General features: G+C 32.5%; 1 protein-coding gene and 1 long non-coding RNA gene across 2 annotated transcripts; both read right to left on the reverse strand.

The window, feature by feature from the left end:
• Positions 1-3,159: 3,159 nt before the first annotated feature.
• On the reverse strand, positions 3,160-4,726 carry LOC122583835 (NAC domain-containing protein 90-like). The gene is made up of 3 exons (XM_043756216.1): positions 4,362-4,726; positions 3,798-4,090; positions 3,160-3,617 (listed from the first exon to the last, which is right to left on the reverse strand). The coding sequence occupies exons 1-3, from the start codon at positions 4,540-4,542 to the stop codon at positions 3,294-3,296; spliced, it is 798 nt and encodes a 265-aa protein (XP_043612151.1). The 5' UTR covers positions 4,543-4,726; the 3' UTR covers positions 3,160-3,293.
• A 2,414-nt stretch (positions 4,727-7,140) lies between these two features.
• LOC122581738 lies at positions 7,141-9,543 on the reverse strand. The gene is made up of 3 exons (XR_006321044.1): positions 9,305-9,543; positions 8,835-8,985; positions 7,141-7,392 (listed from the first exon to the last, which is right to left on the reverse strand). It is a non-coding gene; the product is annotated as an uncharacterized LOC122581738 (long non-coding RNA).
• Between the last annotated feature and the right edge of the window lie 8,643 nt (positions 9,544-18,186).

Consider the following 18,186-nt stretch of genomic DNA (forward strand, 5'->3'; position numbering starts at 1 on the left):
ATATACTTGATATAATATATATATATATTTAAGTTATTTTTTAAATATATTTTTCATTAATATGACTTATATCAGCTACAATATAATACACGTTAAAAAGTCAATATGAAAACATTAAAGACAACGAAGAAATATATACTAAAAAGAGGAAAAAATGCTTTTATTTTGTCTAAATGTCCTTGATTGATTTAAGAGTAGTGAAACCACGTACGTACACTGCCTGTTTCGTCTATAGAACTTTTATCTAGGAAAAATTTAAAACGATCAAGTTACACGTACGATGGTCTTCCAATTCTACGCTCGTCGTTAATTGCTTAACTATTGACATGTATTAAAGTATTCCGGTCTGGCGGTCTCTAAACCCTGCGTTCTTTCTAATGTCAATGGACGTCAAGATATATATTCTAATGTCAATGGACGTCAAGATATATATAATAATATGAAGTCGTTGCATATATACGAGTATATATATATATTTCTATATATATACTCGCGTATATATATATAATTATATATAGGCATCTCGAATTACGTAGGGCATTGTCATATGAAAGATATGGCTGCATGGCTACATTAATATTAGCAATTAGTCGCATGAAAGATATGTAGTCTCTATGGAAGTTATTAAAGAATTTCTAGGAAGTACATTAAGATGTTAACTTGCTAAGCTAGTAGTGACAAATGAGTCAAAAATTAGATGCAATGAAAAACAATATATGTATATATAGTAGTCTTTGAAAAAGACGAAACATGCAAAACAATACAGTCAAGAACAAGAAAAATACAAGGTGGGACTTTTGAGACGACTATCTATCTTTCTATAATTGCTACGTATTATTTTGAGTGAGAAAAATCCAAATTTATTTACAGCAAATTAAATTAAAGCTTGATTTACGGTTGACTTGCATTTATAGTCAACTACTGACAATTTGTAAACGTACGGCTTTCATTAATTGATACTCCGTAGCACCCACACTCATTTTGCATTATACAAACTCTTTCTTTTAAAGGATAATCTAGACAATGCAACATAATTCTTATATATATCAAATTTTATTTTAAAAAAAAACTCATCTTTTAAATAAAACTCTGTATTATTCATCATTAATTCTTGAGAGCATATATATTTTCCACTAAAATTTGAACTTCCCATCGTAATATAAATGGATGGCACATATGAATTCAAAATTATGTGGACGAATCCGGTATATTAATGCCGGATGTACCACTTCCACAAATATTTTTTTTCAAAACTTGTTTGACAACGTTTACATTATAGAGACCCGAGTCGGTGTTCGACTCTTGTATAGTAAAGTGCATGTATACTATATTCATACTTAGTTACGTTGTTGATTAATTTGGGGAGCCTAGCTAGCTAGCGAAGTTTTTCCTTTGACACTATTGTTCAACTTTAACAAGATTCGGTTAATTTAAATAACCAACTATTCACTTTCAATTTAGCTAGGAGGACTATGAAAGGATTAATTTCAATTTTGAAAAATAAAGAAATGAAAAGTATCACCGGATATTTTAATTATTTACTTCTTGTACTCTCTAGTTTGTTATGTTTTTGCTTTACTTTCTTGAAATAAGTAGAAATTAAAGTCAAGTATTAAAGTATACTTTACTGCATGAGCTAGGAGATATAGAAATGACCACTCCAACAAATATGTTAGATTAGTCAAAGTAGACTTTGTTATAGATTTACATGAAGCTCCAGAACATTTGGTTGTTAGACTGACCGCAACATTAATTTACTCTTTTATTTCATTGTCATTTTTTTCTTTCTGAAAGAAAACCACGGATAAATGACAAACACCCCATGTGTGGATATGTGTGGGCACCAGAATCGACTCCTGGCAACGCCTTAAAGCGTTTCCTCCCATATGTTAGATATATAGGTATAACGTTGCTAAGGCTCACTCAACACATTGCACGTGATATCAAAAGTGAGAACAACTTTAAAATGAGAACAATGCACAAACAAAAAACGTGATTTTTTCGGTTTTCACGAATCAATGTGTTGTTAAACACTTAAATAATAATAATTAGTTATACTTTTTTTTTTTATGAACTTTTAATGCATCAAAATGAAATTTTTAAGAGTTCTTATTGTATTTTAAGATTGATTTCACTGAAAACCATCCTATATATATTTACAGGTAATTATGGTGTATATATTAGATAGGAAGAACGAACAGTCAAGACACACAAAAGAGGATTGATCAAAAAGTGATTGCTTATTATAATTTATTTATTAATTTTAAATATTTTAAATGTTAAAATTTCATACATATATATTTTAAAACTAACTTAATTTGTATAATTATATTAGATGTATATAGTTTGTTTTTTGTGCATGTTTTGTATTTTTAAGAATTTTATTAATTATAGTATATGTTCTTTTGTATATATATATTTTTAAAAGTTATCTAGTCTAATTATTAAAAAGAAAAAGAAAATAGTTTGGTAGAGTTAGAAAAATCATGGACTATTTAATAAAAAAACCCTTCAACTTATCCAAAATACCTTTTTTAAGGTCAAAAGAAAAAGAAAAAATTTTTATTATGGGGAGCAAAAATGATGTGGAGTCTTTTATTGCTTAACCCCTCTTTATTTGCCATAGTACACTTTGGACCCTACTTAGCCCCTATTTATTTAATTTAGTTTTATATAATACGAGTATGAGATCTAGACTTGCACACACTCATCTCTTTCTCCTCCTTTTTCTGATAACGGCCACCCCCACCGCCGGATCACTGCTCACCTTGCCGGAAAAACATAAAATGCACCTCAAAACACTACAAATTAATGCCCACTCAAATGCACCCCAACCCCCCATCTTTTTAGAGCTTTCTTTCTTTCTAATTCTAATTCATATGCCCGTAATCTTTGATAATTTCCGATAATTTTCCAGAAACTTATATTGATAATTTCCGATAATTTTCCAGAAACTTATATGCATGTATTCATCCTTTACGTACATTATGTAACTAACTAGCTAGCTAGTTATATATGTATCTCAATATGACAATAAATATAACGTACACACGTTAATTAACATATACTAGCTAACATTAGAAAGGAGATACGTACATAATGCAAATTGTAATGACCCCAAGCAAATAAAAACAAATAAGTTAAATATTCGGATCTATATAAATTACAATTGATGATGATACTTAATGATAGCCCATGATTCTATTTCAACTTGAAGCGTATAGTAATTACACAATTCACATAATCCTATCCTTGTTTTTCTTGAAAGCAAATTAATTAAGCTCTTATAACCGTTACTTATGGCTTTCTTTCCAGTCCCAAATAAAATTCGCATCATTATCGATCTCCATCGTGAAGCAAGACTCCATGGTTTCTGATGAATTACGGCTATGATCATCATGTGAGCTACAGGTCGTCGTTAACATTGCCCCCTCTGCTACTACTGGTTGAAGGTTGAAATCATGAGTTGACGTGGTTGCACTATGGTCATCGTTGGTTTGTAGAAGTACTGGCCGTTGTGGCTCACGAATCGCAACTCCACCAGATGGCCTTCTGTCGAACGCCCTCAAACAACTTGACTTTATATATATTCGGCACAAACTCAAGTCATGTATCAACTGCGCGCATGCATGTATTTAATTTATTATTATTTGTACATGCATGTATTTAATTTATATATATGTAAGAGAAATGTACATTTCAATTTATAGTATTTCTTTGTGAAAGAATATATATATGCAGGAATTTATATATAAACGGATTGAATGTTGCCAATTAATTAAAAGATCGATATATACCTTAGGGTTACGGTTAGTGTTTGAAGAGGGCTCTTCTTGGAAAGCCTTATATTCAATCATTTTCCATTTAGTCTTCCTCCCTGTGGGAGCTCTACCACTGTAGAACACCAAGGTTCTCTTGATTCCAATACCTCGATTGCCTGAAGAGTATACGACACTCGGAGATCCAGTGGCTTTCCAGTATCCAGAAGTCGTGAGGCGGGAAGTTCTTCCCCCTCTTGCTTCGTTCTCTTGTCTAGGAACGAAGAAGAACCATTGTTCTGGATCTCCTCGACATAGCTCCCCTGCATGTTCTATTTCCAACAAGCCAAAAGACAACATTAATTATCATTATTAGAACTATATACATATATATACACACGCTAGCTAATTCGTTTTGTTAATCATCTTTAATTTTTTCGTAAAGTTATACATTTTTGTTTGTCATGAATCTACTAGCTCTTTGATCTTTACTTTTGTCATATTAAAAATCCATGTTCTACTTGAAATCTAAAAGTCGACGCATGCGTGCATGCTTCCTAAACTTTTCATACAATATAAGAACTTTAAGATCGGAGTACGTACGAGGGAGATCCCATGGATATGAATCATAAATATGAAGCTGAGGGATCACTAGATCGATACGTTGCAGTACGTTGCTTGTGTTCGTGCCATGTAGCTTGTGTTTTAAATAGAATGTTATCAACTCTTCTTCGGTTGGGTAGAACCTAAACCCCGGTTCCACAATTCTTCTTCCTCCCTCCATGACGACGTCTCGCTCTTTCTAATATATTGAACAACAATCAAATATATATTCAAGAAACGCGCGAGCTAGAATATATATATTTATTAATTAATTATGAGTTTTCTTATTAGTTAACTCTCGATCAATTAAGATGGGTTAAGTAAAATTTATATATGAACTTTTGGGTGAGAAATGAATTGAATGAATATTATTCAAGGGGCCGGGATATAGATGGATGCATAGTGGGTGTATATATAGTAAGTAGTACGTGTGGAATTTAATTAACTAGTATATATATCTCATGCAAAGGCGAGTGAAATGAGAAAAAAATAACCACTTTGAATTTCAGAAGAAGAAAGAATCTAATTAAATTAATAATTAAACTCATGGCTGCTGGAAGGCTGACTTACTCCAAGTATGGTTTCTTCCAGAGACGTGTGAAGACGATAGCAGTACGGTTTCACACCTTAGATAGCTACATACCCCTTTAAATTTCGTACTTCATTAATTTCTATCACTCGCATGCATATGCAGATTGGACCTGCCTCCAAAGTACGTACGTATTAGATTGGACCAAGGATCTAACCAAATCTAGTCAATCCACAATCCAACAAAACTCATTTTTCTAAGGTATACGTTCGTTCCGGGTCAAGTCTACTTACTTGGAGTATTAACCAACATCCCAAAATTAAAATAGCTAGATGATTAAAATTCCATTTAAAGTAAGATTAAGCTAACATAGATAAAACTGAAAACATTTACTAATACTTGAGGATAAAAACGACATTTTAGTTAAAATTAGTTATTGTACTCGCGCATGTCGCGGAATACACTTTTTACACGATAAAGTATTGGACCGAAATTTACGTCAGATATTCAAACCCAAATTTTAAAAAATAAAATTAAACATGTAGCACTAATAATAATAATAAAAAAATTAAAGACTAATAAGACGTATAAAAACATAAACAATAACTATATTAATGCTTTAAATGTGACATTAACGTAAGACTTAACGATGATGAAAATTAGTATATATATTAACAGCATTATTTGTAAAAAAGACGGATGAAAATAAACAAAACCAATGTTTAAAAGCTAGTAAACCCGTAAAATGAAAACATGAGAACAAAAAAAATTTAGTGTCAAGAAAATGAAAATGAAAACTTTGATTTAGGGCAAAACTTAAAAGATATAAACTTTAGGCGGTTTTATGAATATTGGTAAAAATTATGATGTTCTAAAGAAATTGTACATCTCAGCTGGCATTAAAAAAGTGTAAATTCACATAAGGTTTTAGTGTATATATATATATACTAGCTAATCAATCCGGGTGACTACCTGGGCATGATTAGAAAAGTTTATATAAAGTTATTGTTATAACTTTTTTGGTTAAAAGTTTTAATCTAATTAATCTTTCTTACTTATATAAACTCTTCAATAATCCAACTCTATAGATATAAGAAGTGAATTTTGAATTCTCATGAAATAGCTCAAGATTAATGATGCAAGATAGTCATGAACAACCCGACCTCTATTGAATTTAATTTAAATTATCTTTTATTTTAATAAGTAATCTTTTTATGATTATTTGTTATCTTTTATTTTTATAAGTTATCTTTATTTTATTAGATAATTATAGCTTGATTTATTTTCGAGTTTAATCATGTTAGGATTAGTATAAATAGGGGTCTTTGGTTATTATAAAGTGGAGTTGAATATTATTGAGTTATAAGATAATTGACGTTTTGTCAATGGTTTTCGGTCTTTTTGTTAATCTTTAGTCTTGAGCCATTTGAATGTACACGTAACTGCATCAATTAAAAACCTTATTAATAGGTCATCAAACCCATTGTTTAAAATTTAATATGTTTGGTTACGCTGGAAAAAAAAAAAACTGTAACCTTTATGTTCTGCATCTTCTTAATCCAGCTAATCTATTACTTAACCATTCTTGTTAAAATAATTACATGTTGATAACTCAACACTCGTATGCCAAAAAATACATTAGTAGAAGTCACCCTACGCATGGTGTAATATAGGAACTGACCAATAAAAAAATTTCCACATGTACTTGACTTCAAATCCTCGAATACTAAGTTAGTCTAATAGCCATAAGCTAGCAAGACCAGATTGCAAAACCCGACTCCTTTAAGCAACTTTGAATGACCATATAACCAGCTAACTTGACTTTCTTTCTCTTGTATTTTCATTTCATACTTTAATTCAAATTTTTAAAATTGTGAAGTGTTAGCATTCGAGTTTCATCATGAATCGAGTATTTCTCCGGTTGATTACAGTTTCTTCATTAAATAGGATTTGTATCATTAGTCCAATAAGAAAACGATAATAGGATCTTAAAACTTGTACCCTGAATTATTGATCATATATATCCAACATCACTTGTGTCTCCTTCTAATTTAGATTTATACATTTATCTTTCATCAATCACTAATCTTAATTATAGCACAATAGTATATCTGAAAATAGCAAGAAAAATATGTATAATGCTAGTGGAGGACAAAGGGATTTTAATTTTTAGTTCATTACATCTATTTCACAAGAACGTATATAACATTCATTTCAATAGTCAAATAACTCTTATCAAGAAAAACCATCAATAAAGGACACATATGAGGGTGTATTTCAGCTATTGAAAACAGAATCAAGTAATCCATTGTCTACATCTCAAGTATATCAGCTTCAAAAACATAATCAAATATCATCCAATTCTTGCATTATAGGTGGCTCATACATAAGTTCTTGTTGGATCAAAGTAATGAAAGATCCATCATTATTCATTAACAATGTAGGCAGGGTAAGGCATGTTTGGAATGCTTTTCAAAGTTGATTTTTCTGAAAGATTCAAATCTGTAACAAAACATCATAAGCATAGTTAGAAAAGTAGTTTGTAATAATATTGGACCACATGTTATTGGCAGGGTAAATATTTGCGAAGAACATATAACTGCACTACATTCAAACATAATGAAATAACATACACCGCCTTTATAACACCCATGACCCATGATCTGAAACCTGCGATGTAAAACTAAACAATCAAAACATCCATATTATTATAACAGTGTACCAACTTCTATACTTAAATCAAAAAAGGCCTCTTTCCTCAACTTGGCTAATATGTCAACAAAAATACATCACCATCTTTGTCTTGAACTTTTACTCAACTTAGACCAGCCATTTTGCCAGTCCTAGACCAGATTAAGAAGCTCTTCGAGTTTCCCTTACATCCCGTGATTTTATCAAATCAAATAATGTTGAACCAAACAGAACAGTAATTACATAACATATTTAATTGTTTTAACCCATTTGACACATTTCATCTAAAGTTATTTCTTTGCTTCACCATGTGGCCTGTTAAAGATTAAACATAACTAACAATCAAACCATTTACCTATAAATTGGTTCAAAGTTGCCACACCTTACATAAAGAATAGAAAACTTCAATTTGGACTCGCCATACTGTATAAGAGAAAAGGACACTATCACGATACAAAGTCCACATCGTCCAACGAAATCCTATTCATTGCTATATCCAAAACAATGTAATGACTCATTAGCAAGTTCAAACATATATACATACTGGACTTAAAAATTGTTAAACATTCCACCTAAAAAGTGCATTTATTTATGATGGAATGGCAGAGTAATTCGTAGTATTTATAAATAGGACTATATAACCTCTTATTAATAAAATTGTTATGTTGATAATATCAGTGCACTCCTTCCAAGGGTACAATCTCCAGACAGCATTGCAAATCCTGGCCTTCTTATAGCCCTATGGACGAGCTAGTCTATGGTGGCTATATCTCTCTAAGAAGATTAACGTTATCTCTTATAAACAAATTAAATTTTGAATTATGGATAATACATAAATAAGCCTTTGATTAGGGACAAGGATTAATGAAACACTCACACAGTAACCCTCACATCGTAGTTTATTTTTCAACTGTCGAATCTATAGTTCTATATAGTTGATCTATACACAATTATCATTTGATATTGTGGCTGTATAGATATTTATCTTCTAGATTTATTATCATATAAAGAAGATACACTTGCGCATCAGACATGTCGTTGCAACTTAAAATATAGTATATTCTTTGATGTATGGCAATTTCAAACGTGTCAGTTAATTCTTCAATTAAAAACCCATTCATTCACATCAGTTATTCTCAACATACATAAAAAATCTGTATTAAACAAATAATTTCATAATGTTCATAAATCACAGTTACCAAAAAAAGCTTTTAACTTGCTCAAAGAAAATTAGTACTAAGATTGAAACTAACCAAACGTAGACTGAACCACAGAGATGTTAACAGATTATAGTCCCGGACTCCCATATGCCCTCGACAAACCAATGCAATTGAATACCTAAGCCCCAGGTTCTTGAAATTACTTTTATCTCCTTCACATCATGAAATAACCAAGTTTCCTGCACTAAAGCCATCCACTTTATGCTTAAACAACCAATTCAATAAAACATTGTAAAGTAATCTCCAATACAAAGATGACCTTAGTCTCTATATAAACAACCAATTCAGTCCATGTTTTTATAAAATTCCTAAATTTATAAATCAATAAAATTATTAAGTCAACAAAATTTATATCATCGCATCTTTGAATTTGAATGCCTTAATATAACAGTTTTTATAAACAACAAAATTTATATCATCTCAAAATTTCGGGTTTGTTTACCTTCCGAATCAAATCATTACCATAACCCTATTTCATCCATAATATAAATAGATTGACTTACATTATCGCATAATACCTGCAACTTTAATTCCGTTTGTCACTGATCGAGATCCGAATCCATGTTTTCACTGAATGATCCGAAATATATTAGATAATTCATTAAAAATTTTGTTTAATGTCATGTTCATAGATATTTCTGGATCTAAAAGAAAATAAGAGAAAAGAAGAAGTAGGAAATAAGAAATAAGAAAAAGATTGAAAAAAAAAAAGAAAAAGAGATTTAGGAACGGTAGATGGGTCACGGTTTGTGTGGGGGATTTTTTTTTAAAGATATGGCCAGCTGCCACGTGGTAGATTGTTGAAAGGTGTTTCTTTTATGATCCTGTTTTATGAGGAAAAGAGATATAAAACCAAACCAAACCAAATGTTTTACGTAAATTCGTAGTTGTGTGAAATTTGTTTGCTGAAAATATGAGAACTTAAAAATTTAGTATTAAGAAAATGAAAAATGAAACTTTAATGTGAGACAAAATTAGTTTAAAATATAAAAACTTTAAGATTAAAATGAAAATTAATAAAAATTATTATGAGCTATAAAAACTTATACATTTCATGGATTAAAAACATATAAGTTCATATAAATTTTAGTGTATATATAATATCGCATTAGTGCTTTTTGACGATGAGAAAAAGACAATAAAAGACAAATAAAAAATTAAAACTTTGATTATATAAGGGAAAAAAACAAATTTTGTCTCCTCAATTTTTACAATATCTTTCCAAATTAAGTTGTGGAGAACTTTACAAAAATGTTCCTAGCAATATTTATTTTCTTCGTTCTTCGTAAAAACAAAAACTACCCGTCATATGTTTAGAGACAACATTGGGGACGAAAATAGTCGTGGCATAAACCTTTTTTTTGTTCTAGCGACGGTTACTAATGCCAAAGTAATGTTTTATTTGTGTCCCCAAACAATTAGAAAAGACATAAAGAGCATAATGGAAATGACTATCATGCCCTCTGTGTGCCTCTTACGTGACTACCAACTTAATGTCCGTTTGAGTCGTGGAACAAAGTTGTTAACGGAGTCCCAAACCTAAGGTTGAAATACGTAATTCAAAAACCTAGGGATGAAACCTGAAAGTGAGTACAAACTAAAGGGACGAAAATTGTAATTTAATCTATTAGAAAAAAAAAACATGATTAAAGCAAACTTTTAACCAACAATTAACAGATGATTACACCTTATTAATTCAAATATCTTTGGTTGACAGGAACCAGTGTGGGGAAATCTATTCATGCTCAAATAATCAAGTCAGGTGGCGTCTATCTTGGTGAGTTCCTCATTAACAATCTTATTAATTTGTATGTGAAAACTGGATTTCTTGTATACGCCCGTCATTTGTTCGATGAAATGCCTATTAGAAACCCATCTTCTTGGAACACCTTTATGCCCCAAAACAGGGAAACATTAATTATGCACGCCAATTGTTTGTACAAATGCCTAAACCTGATTCCTTCTTATGGACTGCTATAATGGTGGGTTGTAATTAGCACCATTTCGATATTGAAGTTGTTAATATGTTTTCGAATATGTTGAAGAATACGATGCTTATGCCTGATAAATATACATTGGCAAGTGTTTTATTAGCCTATGCGTATCTTAACGGCTTAGGTTAGGAGAAACAAATTCATGGTCACATTGGACTATGACGAAGGAAAATTATGCTCATTCGCTTAATGAGGAAGTTGGTCCGCCCGTACTTGGTCCAACGTGCTACCTGTGACAAAGAAAGCACACCGGTAGTGTAACACCCATCATTTAAAAATATGGATTTCCAAAAACTTTCGTCTAACGGTGTAAAAAAAAAGCAGAACTAAACTTTAAAAGTCCAAACCAGCCAAAATCTATTTGGTTTAATCATTAAATGGTGTTACTAGCCATACCATCTGATGTGCGTTTGTTTTACGGGTCTTTAAATTTATAATGTTGTACAATTAACTAACTTAAACAAAACCACACTTACGGGCAGCGAACCCGGTTGATGTAGTATAGTTTAGTGATAAGCTATAGGATCATTCGTAGGGACGCGTTGCACTACCTAATCTAAGCCTATGTGTAATTCTAATGGTTGGGGGTTTGTCACGATTTCCTATTTTAATTAATTAACGACTGAAAAGTAAATCTAAGCCACAACGCTAGTAGCGAGAGGCTTAATCTGAAAATAAGAAAGGAAAAACAAATAACAGTAATTAAATTAAAATACTTGTTTGTACATCTCAGATTTCACGGTACGACCAAATACTTATTCTACTGGTTTGTTAGACTGTTGGGAACTTCATCACGGATCAGATTATCGTTAGATTCACCTTGCCTAAGTTACTAGTGTTGTCCCTAGACTCACACTACTCTATAAACAAATTCTCGCTAGATTTATTGTTTAAGCATTAAGTGATCTAAAGTTTGTGTTACTGGTTCATCTTTTAGTTACCCGGCTCTTAAGCCATGACCAGATATAATTCCCTCCGGTGACCACAGTGCTCGTTTCCAAGTCAAAGGATCACATATGGTATTGTTAAGCATCATGTTCAATTCACCCTAGTTACTATAGTTCTGGATCCCTCGGTTACAAGTGAATCATCACGTACTTTTTACTCCTAGTTAAAGACCGGCTAATTGTTTTCTGTCCTAACATGTTAATCCTAGTGTATGACCATAGATAATCATCAGAATTAAACTAACATATTCAGATATAAAACCAATAGCAACATTAACTACTAATAAACATGGATCTACGATGAACAGTAAAAATCACACTCCAACAGTAAACTAACAAACACAATAAAACAGTAAACGTCTACATGATCACATCGATTCCAAACAAGTATTCAGCTATTAGCCTAGCATTTCTAATGGAATAACAAAGTCTGAAAATATGAAAGACATAGTTCAAACAAAATAAGAGAAATAGAAAAGCTAGATCTAGACCGAGGATGAATATCGGAAGGCGTTAGAGGCTCCAAAACCTTCTGGAAATCTGCAAGATCGACCTAGGGGTGTTGCTAGGCGGCTAGGGCTGCTGAATCGGCTCTCTCCTCAGGGTTTTGAGGGTTAGTTCGACATATAAAGAGGTGAAAGTCGGCTGCTGAATTGGACTGACCAGCGACGCTGGTGGTGTACCGGCGACGCTGGTGGCTCCTGCTGCACCTCTTGCGTATTCATTCAGCTCCAAATCTCGCGTCTTTGTTCAGCTCCAAATCACTTCTTTGTGTCTTGTAATCTTCATAGGCTTCCTTCATGAGTTACTTGATGCCATTTACCCTCTCTCGCATCTTCTGTGAACCTGCATAAACATACATTTCATTAAGTACCAAGAGTTCCAGAATATTAACTCATTTAGGCATAGAAATGAAGCCTTTCACTAGGGGTTTTTATCACAAAATGGACGTTCATCGTATACCACCACACTTAAGTCTTTGCTTGTCCTCAAGTAAATAGTCCAAGAAAGATAAAACAATTGATGAGTGGACATCTTAAGTGTTAAAGTAATCTACTATATTGAAATCATTTGAAAGAGTAGTCATGCAAAATGTTTTGAGAAAGCTTTAGACAAAATCAGTAAGTTATAGCTAGAGGAGAGATAATTAGTTAATTAAAACTAAAAGCTAACTTTATATTTGTGTTAATACCTCTAAAACAGCTCTATACTTCCACATGTCTTACAACTTAATCTTACTACTTTCTGCTGACTAGTTAAGCACTTAATTAAGGTTTGTATAGCAATCAGAACTACTAGCTACTAGCAAGGTGTAACACCCCACCGTTGGCGGAAATATGAGGTGTCATGAAAAGTACAGAACGACATGGAATTACAGAGATACTGCTATATGAAATAGAATATAATGAATATATTCTCAAAACATGAGTTCAAAGTCATGACAATGCTAGGAAAGCTTATTACAAGTGCATTCATAAAAGGAATAAACCAAGGCATGCATCCTTAAAGTCTGACAAAATTAAAGGAGCTCTAGTCTCCAAAGTCCAGTCCTAGCATGAAAGTCCTTATCCCTGAATAGCCTGAGTACCTGAAAAGTATACTAAAATGTGTCAACACAAAGGTTGGTGAGTCCGTAGGTTTTATGTCAAAAGTCTAGTAAAAGAAATAAGTCGTTTGTCGATTCTTTTAAGTCTAAACAAGTAATAGTTCGATATATAACGAGCAGAGTCATGCCATAACAAGTCCAATTGTCTCAATGTCTCAAAGTCCGGCCTTACGGTACCTGCCTTAGTCCAAAGTCTCAAAGTCTCAAGTCTCCAATACACACAAAATCACGTCAATTAAGCACGTCATTAAGCACAACAACAAACACATAATCACATACATACAACAAGATAGAAGCACGTCAAATGGCATAAGTATACTTTTCACCCCAAAACATGTAAAAAGATGGGCTACGAAACTCACCTGAAAAGTGTTATGATAGTATAATGAAAGAGCACGACAAGCACAATCAAAGTCCACGACAATCAACACCTATATCAACACCTATCAATAATACATGACAAGTCAAAAGGAACGTCTTTTGTCTTAAGTCCTAGCCTATTAGAAATGCATTTAAGTCCATATGTCTTTATTTTACTTTTAAAACGACGTTTGTTAAAATTTACGAGACTCGAATAAACCGAACAAGAGTCTAGATTTGACACCAATGACCTTTCTTAAGTTTAAAATACATTATTTTATCAATACAACCTGATTTGAAATCATTACATAGCCCAAAATAAGTTTTACTTGAATTTAATCTAAACTAGACGAAACCGGAGATTTTAACTGAAAAGCTTACGAAACCGAAACGAGTTTGAGGTTGAGCTCAACCTTATGGTTGAACTCGACCAACTACAGCCCAAAAATGTTATTTGAAACCATTTAATCATACGTTAATCAATTGGACCAAACTACACTTTTTGAGAAAACTAGTCAAGTTTAAGAACCGATTAAGCGCGTATGGACACGAAAGGCTAATGAAATCGACTATATGAGTTTGGAAGTGGTTGAACTAGACTATGGAAGGTCTAGTTCGATCTGGACAAAGGTCAAAATGAGTTCTTCTCAATACTTAAGGGTCCGAGAGTTAAAACAAGTCATTTCGGGTCAAACTAGTAACTTTACGTGACGTTTAAGCGACAAAAGTCAACAGAGGGTCAACCTAGACCACCAGAGGTCGATCTAGACCAGGTAGAGGTCGAGCTAGACCTGGCCGGGGTCGGATTTATACGTGATTTGAGCAAAAACGAACGATTTTGACGCGATTTTGTTAAAATAACAAGATCTAAGGCTAGCCAATTCATACCCATGAGTCTTGATTGCACAAAAGTGTCACAAATCAGTACAAAAAGGGTTAAGTTTGACCGATTTCAAACATCATGTGATCGACAATTGCACAACCTTAATCTTGGATACGAAATCGACTAGTTTTATAGTCTTTTAGTCAAGTAAAGGATATCTTCAATTTTTGTAGTTGCACAAAATACAAATTACATGATTGCATAATATATCAAATCAAAGCCTTAATCAAGGTTCAATTCGTTTCTTACACACAATTGTAACCGAAATTGCACAATCAACAATCAAAGACATGATTCGCTTAGCTTTTGATAAGAACCGAAAAGTAATTACATAAATATGTTAAGGTCCAAATTAAAAACATGGAAATCAGTACCTTTTTATGTTTTTTATGAAGAAAATGATAACACACACTTGTTTCTTGATTGAAGATTGAAGCCTTGATTGATTTGCATGCGTTTAGAACCGAAATCAAGTGATTTTTGCAAGATAGAATTTGAAAGCAAAATTCTATGTGTGTGAGGTGATATGGACGACCAAAACAAGAAAAGAAAAGCAAAAGGCTTGGCCTTGTATTTATAGGCAGGGCCAAGGGAGAGGGTCCGTCAGACTAACGGAACGTCTGACAGTTTTAGTCCTTTTTGCTTACCGGGCGAATACCGAATGTCATAGAAATGATTTGACCATATTTTATGATATATTTTTGAATTACGAACACAACGACTAGTCACATGACCATATTTGACTCACGAAAGTATTTTAAGTCTTTATTTAGGCATTTCTATTAAACAGCTAGTCTTTCTCAAACATTCGCACCAAGTCTTAAAAAGTCTAAAACACTAGTATACAATAAAATGACATGTCTTAATCATACTTTAATCCATAAAAACTCACGTCTTTAGACTTATGTTTGACGGTTACTAACCTTATTCGAACGGAAAAGTATAGTTATACGAACGCTCAGGTGACGGTTGTTACACAAGGCATTTCACATTTCAAGGTTTGTGTACTTGTGAGTCACTACTTAGATATACTCCTACACTACAGTCTTGATTACTAGCTAGATACAAAGGCAGTTACATGATATTATCTTCTATAATAGTTGAGACAGCGGTGACAGTTCGGTGATTCCTCACTCGCAAAGCGACATAACTCAACTAAAAGTTCACATCAAGACAACGGTGATAGGTCGGTGGTTCCCCACACACAAAGCGACATAACCTAATGCATATTGATTTTACTCGTTATTATTTATTTGAACTTTAATTAATCTACTGATTGCCTTTTCTTTAAGATACTACATTATTCATGCATAGACATTTGTTAGAGATTCCAGATGACTCATATTCCTACTCCGCATGCAACTAGTTTACATTAAATAGTGTAAGAATTAAGGCGAACCATACATCTAAATTAGAACCTACACAAGCACATAGAATTAAGTTCGATTAATATACCTATACTAATGACTAGAAAGCTCTAATTGCTAGGCATATTAAAGTCTGGTTAAGTGTGCTATGGCAAACATAATCGCATACAGTTTCAGTCTAAGCTCTAATCCAGTTGGAAGCATAAACAACCACAAATCTATAGTTAAACTAACAATTCGGCGACGGTGACGGAAGAAGCAACAACGATGATGTGTTTTTTTCATTAAAAATTCTTTCACAAAACTACCCCGGCAGCGCCGCATCACCTCCAGATTCCGATGGATATCCGGCACTGCCCATCACCTCCAGATTCGAATGATATATAGATATTATTTTATATCTGATTGATTGTATGTATGTTTTGGTAGTGTGTGTAATGTTTTTGATATTACAAATTTGTGGAAATATACATCCAACTCTTCGTCAACTAATGTTGATTATGATCTAGGTATTTAGTTTCTTTATTTTTAACCTCCAAATGGCGAATGTATATGTATGATTGTGATAGAGAAATTATCTTGGACAAAATTTTTGTGAATCTTGATTGGAAAGATGATGAACCTGATACGGTAGTATGAACATATGAATAACATGAATTTGGTTACTGGGTATTTGATATACATATATGAATTATAATAAAGATGATAAATTTTACATATTTTTTAGGCTCACCATGTCAGGTTGGACAAAACAGCTATACGTGGCAAATGGTATTTTTAATTCATTTGTTAGGTTTCATTTACACTGTCGATCGAGTATTAATATAAAGGGAGATTTTGGTTTGTAGCCATAATAGAAAAATTTATCAAGTATAGTACTTTTAAAACTAATTTGCCTTTTTTAGAATAAGTTTGGTGTATAGATAATAGTCGTAATATACATATTTTGCACCTTTATTAATTAAGACTGATTATAAATTTTAATTAAAAATTGAGGATATAATATCTGCTGAAACAAACAGGCAATTGCCTGCTTTTCTAGCAAAATTTTTTCCCTTTTTACTATAATTTTTTGGTTATTAAATCACATGGGAAATATTATTAATTAATTGTGAGGGGGAAAGCAGGGCTGCCCATTTTCCCTTAGGGTGGGGGGAGCACCTCACCACCCTCCCCTCCCCTGTTTTTCTCTTCCTCCCCGTCCGATCCCTAACGCTAGGAATGTCTCGTCACCCCCTCCTCTCCCCACCCTTTCTACTTATTTATTTTCTATTGTAACAGTTACAAGAGTAGGCAGCGAAACCTGCACCACGGTTCCCAATCTCCTCCCCACCCTACCGGTACCGATGAGACGGTACCGGACGGGTACCGGTTCCCTCCCCGGGGCACTCCGTCCAACCTTAAAAATTATGTATCTAAGAAACGGAAAAATAAATTTGATATGAGAATAAAACAAAATGTAAAAAAAAAAAAAAAAAAAAAAAACATAATGGTTGTATTATAAAGGCCTCGTTCTAAATTTTTGCTCTAGGTCTCTACGAGACTTCGCCTGGTAAACTAATTAAGTTAATTTCTACTTATAGATTTTGAACTATCTAAAACTTAGGCAATGGCCATATGTTTAACAAAATTAACATAGTGGGCAACAGCCCCGGTCTTGGGCAAGTGTGAAAGGCTCAATTGAGCAAAGCACAAAAAAGTAAGGGGCACCAAATTTTGTATACAATACGTCACTGAGTTACTCTATATATTGATATATTAAATTAATTTTGCTGCTAAAGATATATCTATAGGCAAAAGATGTTGTTGTTATCTTATATATTAAAGTCCACTAGTCCATCAATATCTTATGAATTATATTATTGTTTTATTATTATACCATACATAATAATCCATCCTATATTTTTTGACATTAATATATGCAGATAGTCGCAAAGAGTAAATACGCAAACTGAAAGTGTTCATTGTTCAAACATATATATTGATTTATATACTTTGATTAATTTTTTTATGTGAGACTTAAACAACTTATGGTATTAATTATCAAAACTTAAATTTTGATGCATTTAAAAATAAGTTAGAAAACTTTGCTATAGTTATTTTATATTTTCGAACGACATTATTGTTATCGTTGTTTTGATACCTTTTTATATATGCTTAATATACTTCCGTCGTTAATGACAAATTTTAATGTTTAATGGACATCATTAATATATTATCGAGCTGGG

Source organism: Erigeron canadensis, chromosome 9 (assembly GCF_010389155.1).
Source record: "Erigeron canadensis isolate Cc75 chromosome 9, C_canadensis_v1, whole genome shotgun sequence".
Classification (NCBI taxonomy): Eukaryota; Viridiplantae; Streptophyta; class Magnoliopsida; order Asterales; family Asteraceae; genus Erigeron; species Erigeron canadensis.

What these genes read in the sequence shown, in the direction of transcription:
- LOC122583835 (XM_043756216.1), bottom strand. Translation starts at nt 4,542, where the DNA reads ATGGAGGGAGGAAGAAGAATTGTGGAACCGGGGTTTAGGTTCTACCCA. An exon ending in ATATCCATGGGATCTCCCTC is followed by an intron (nt 4,091 to 4,361) that starts GTACGTACTCCG and finishes TGTTGGAAATAG; the next exon opens with AACATGCAGGGGAGCTATGT. An exon ending in ACACTAACCGTAACCCTAAG is followed by an intron (nt 3,618 to 3,797) that starts GTATATATCGAT and finishes GCATGCGCGCAG; the next exon opens with TTGATACATGACTTGAGTTT.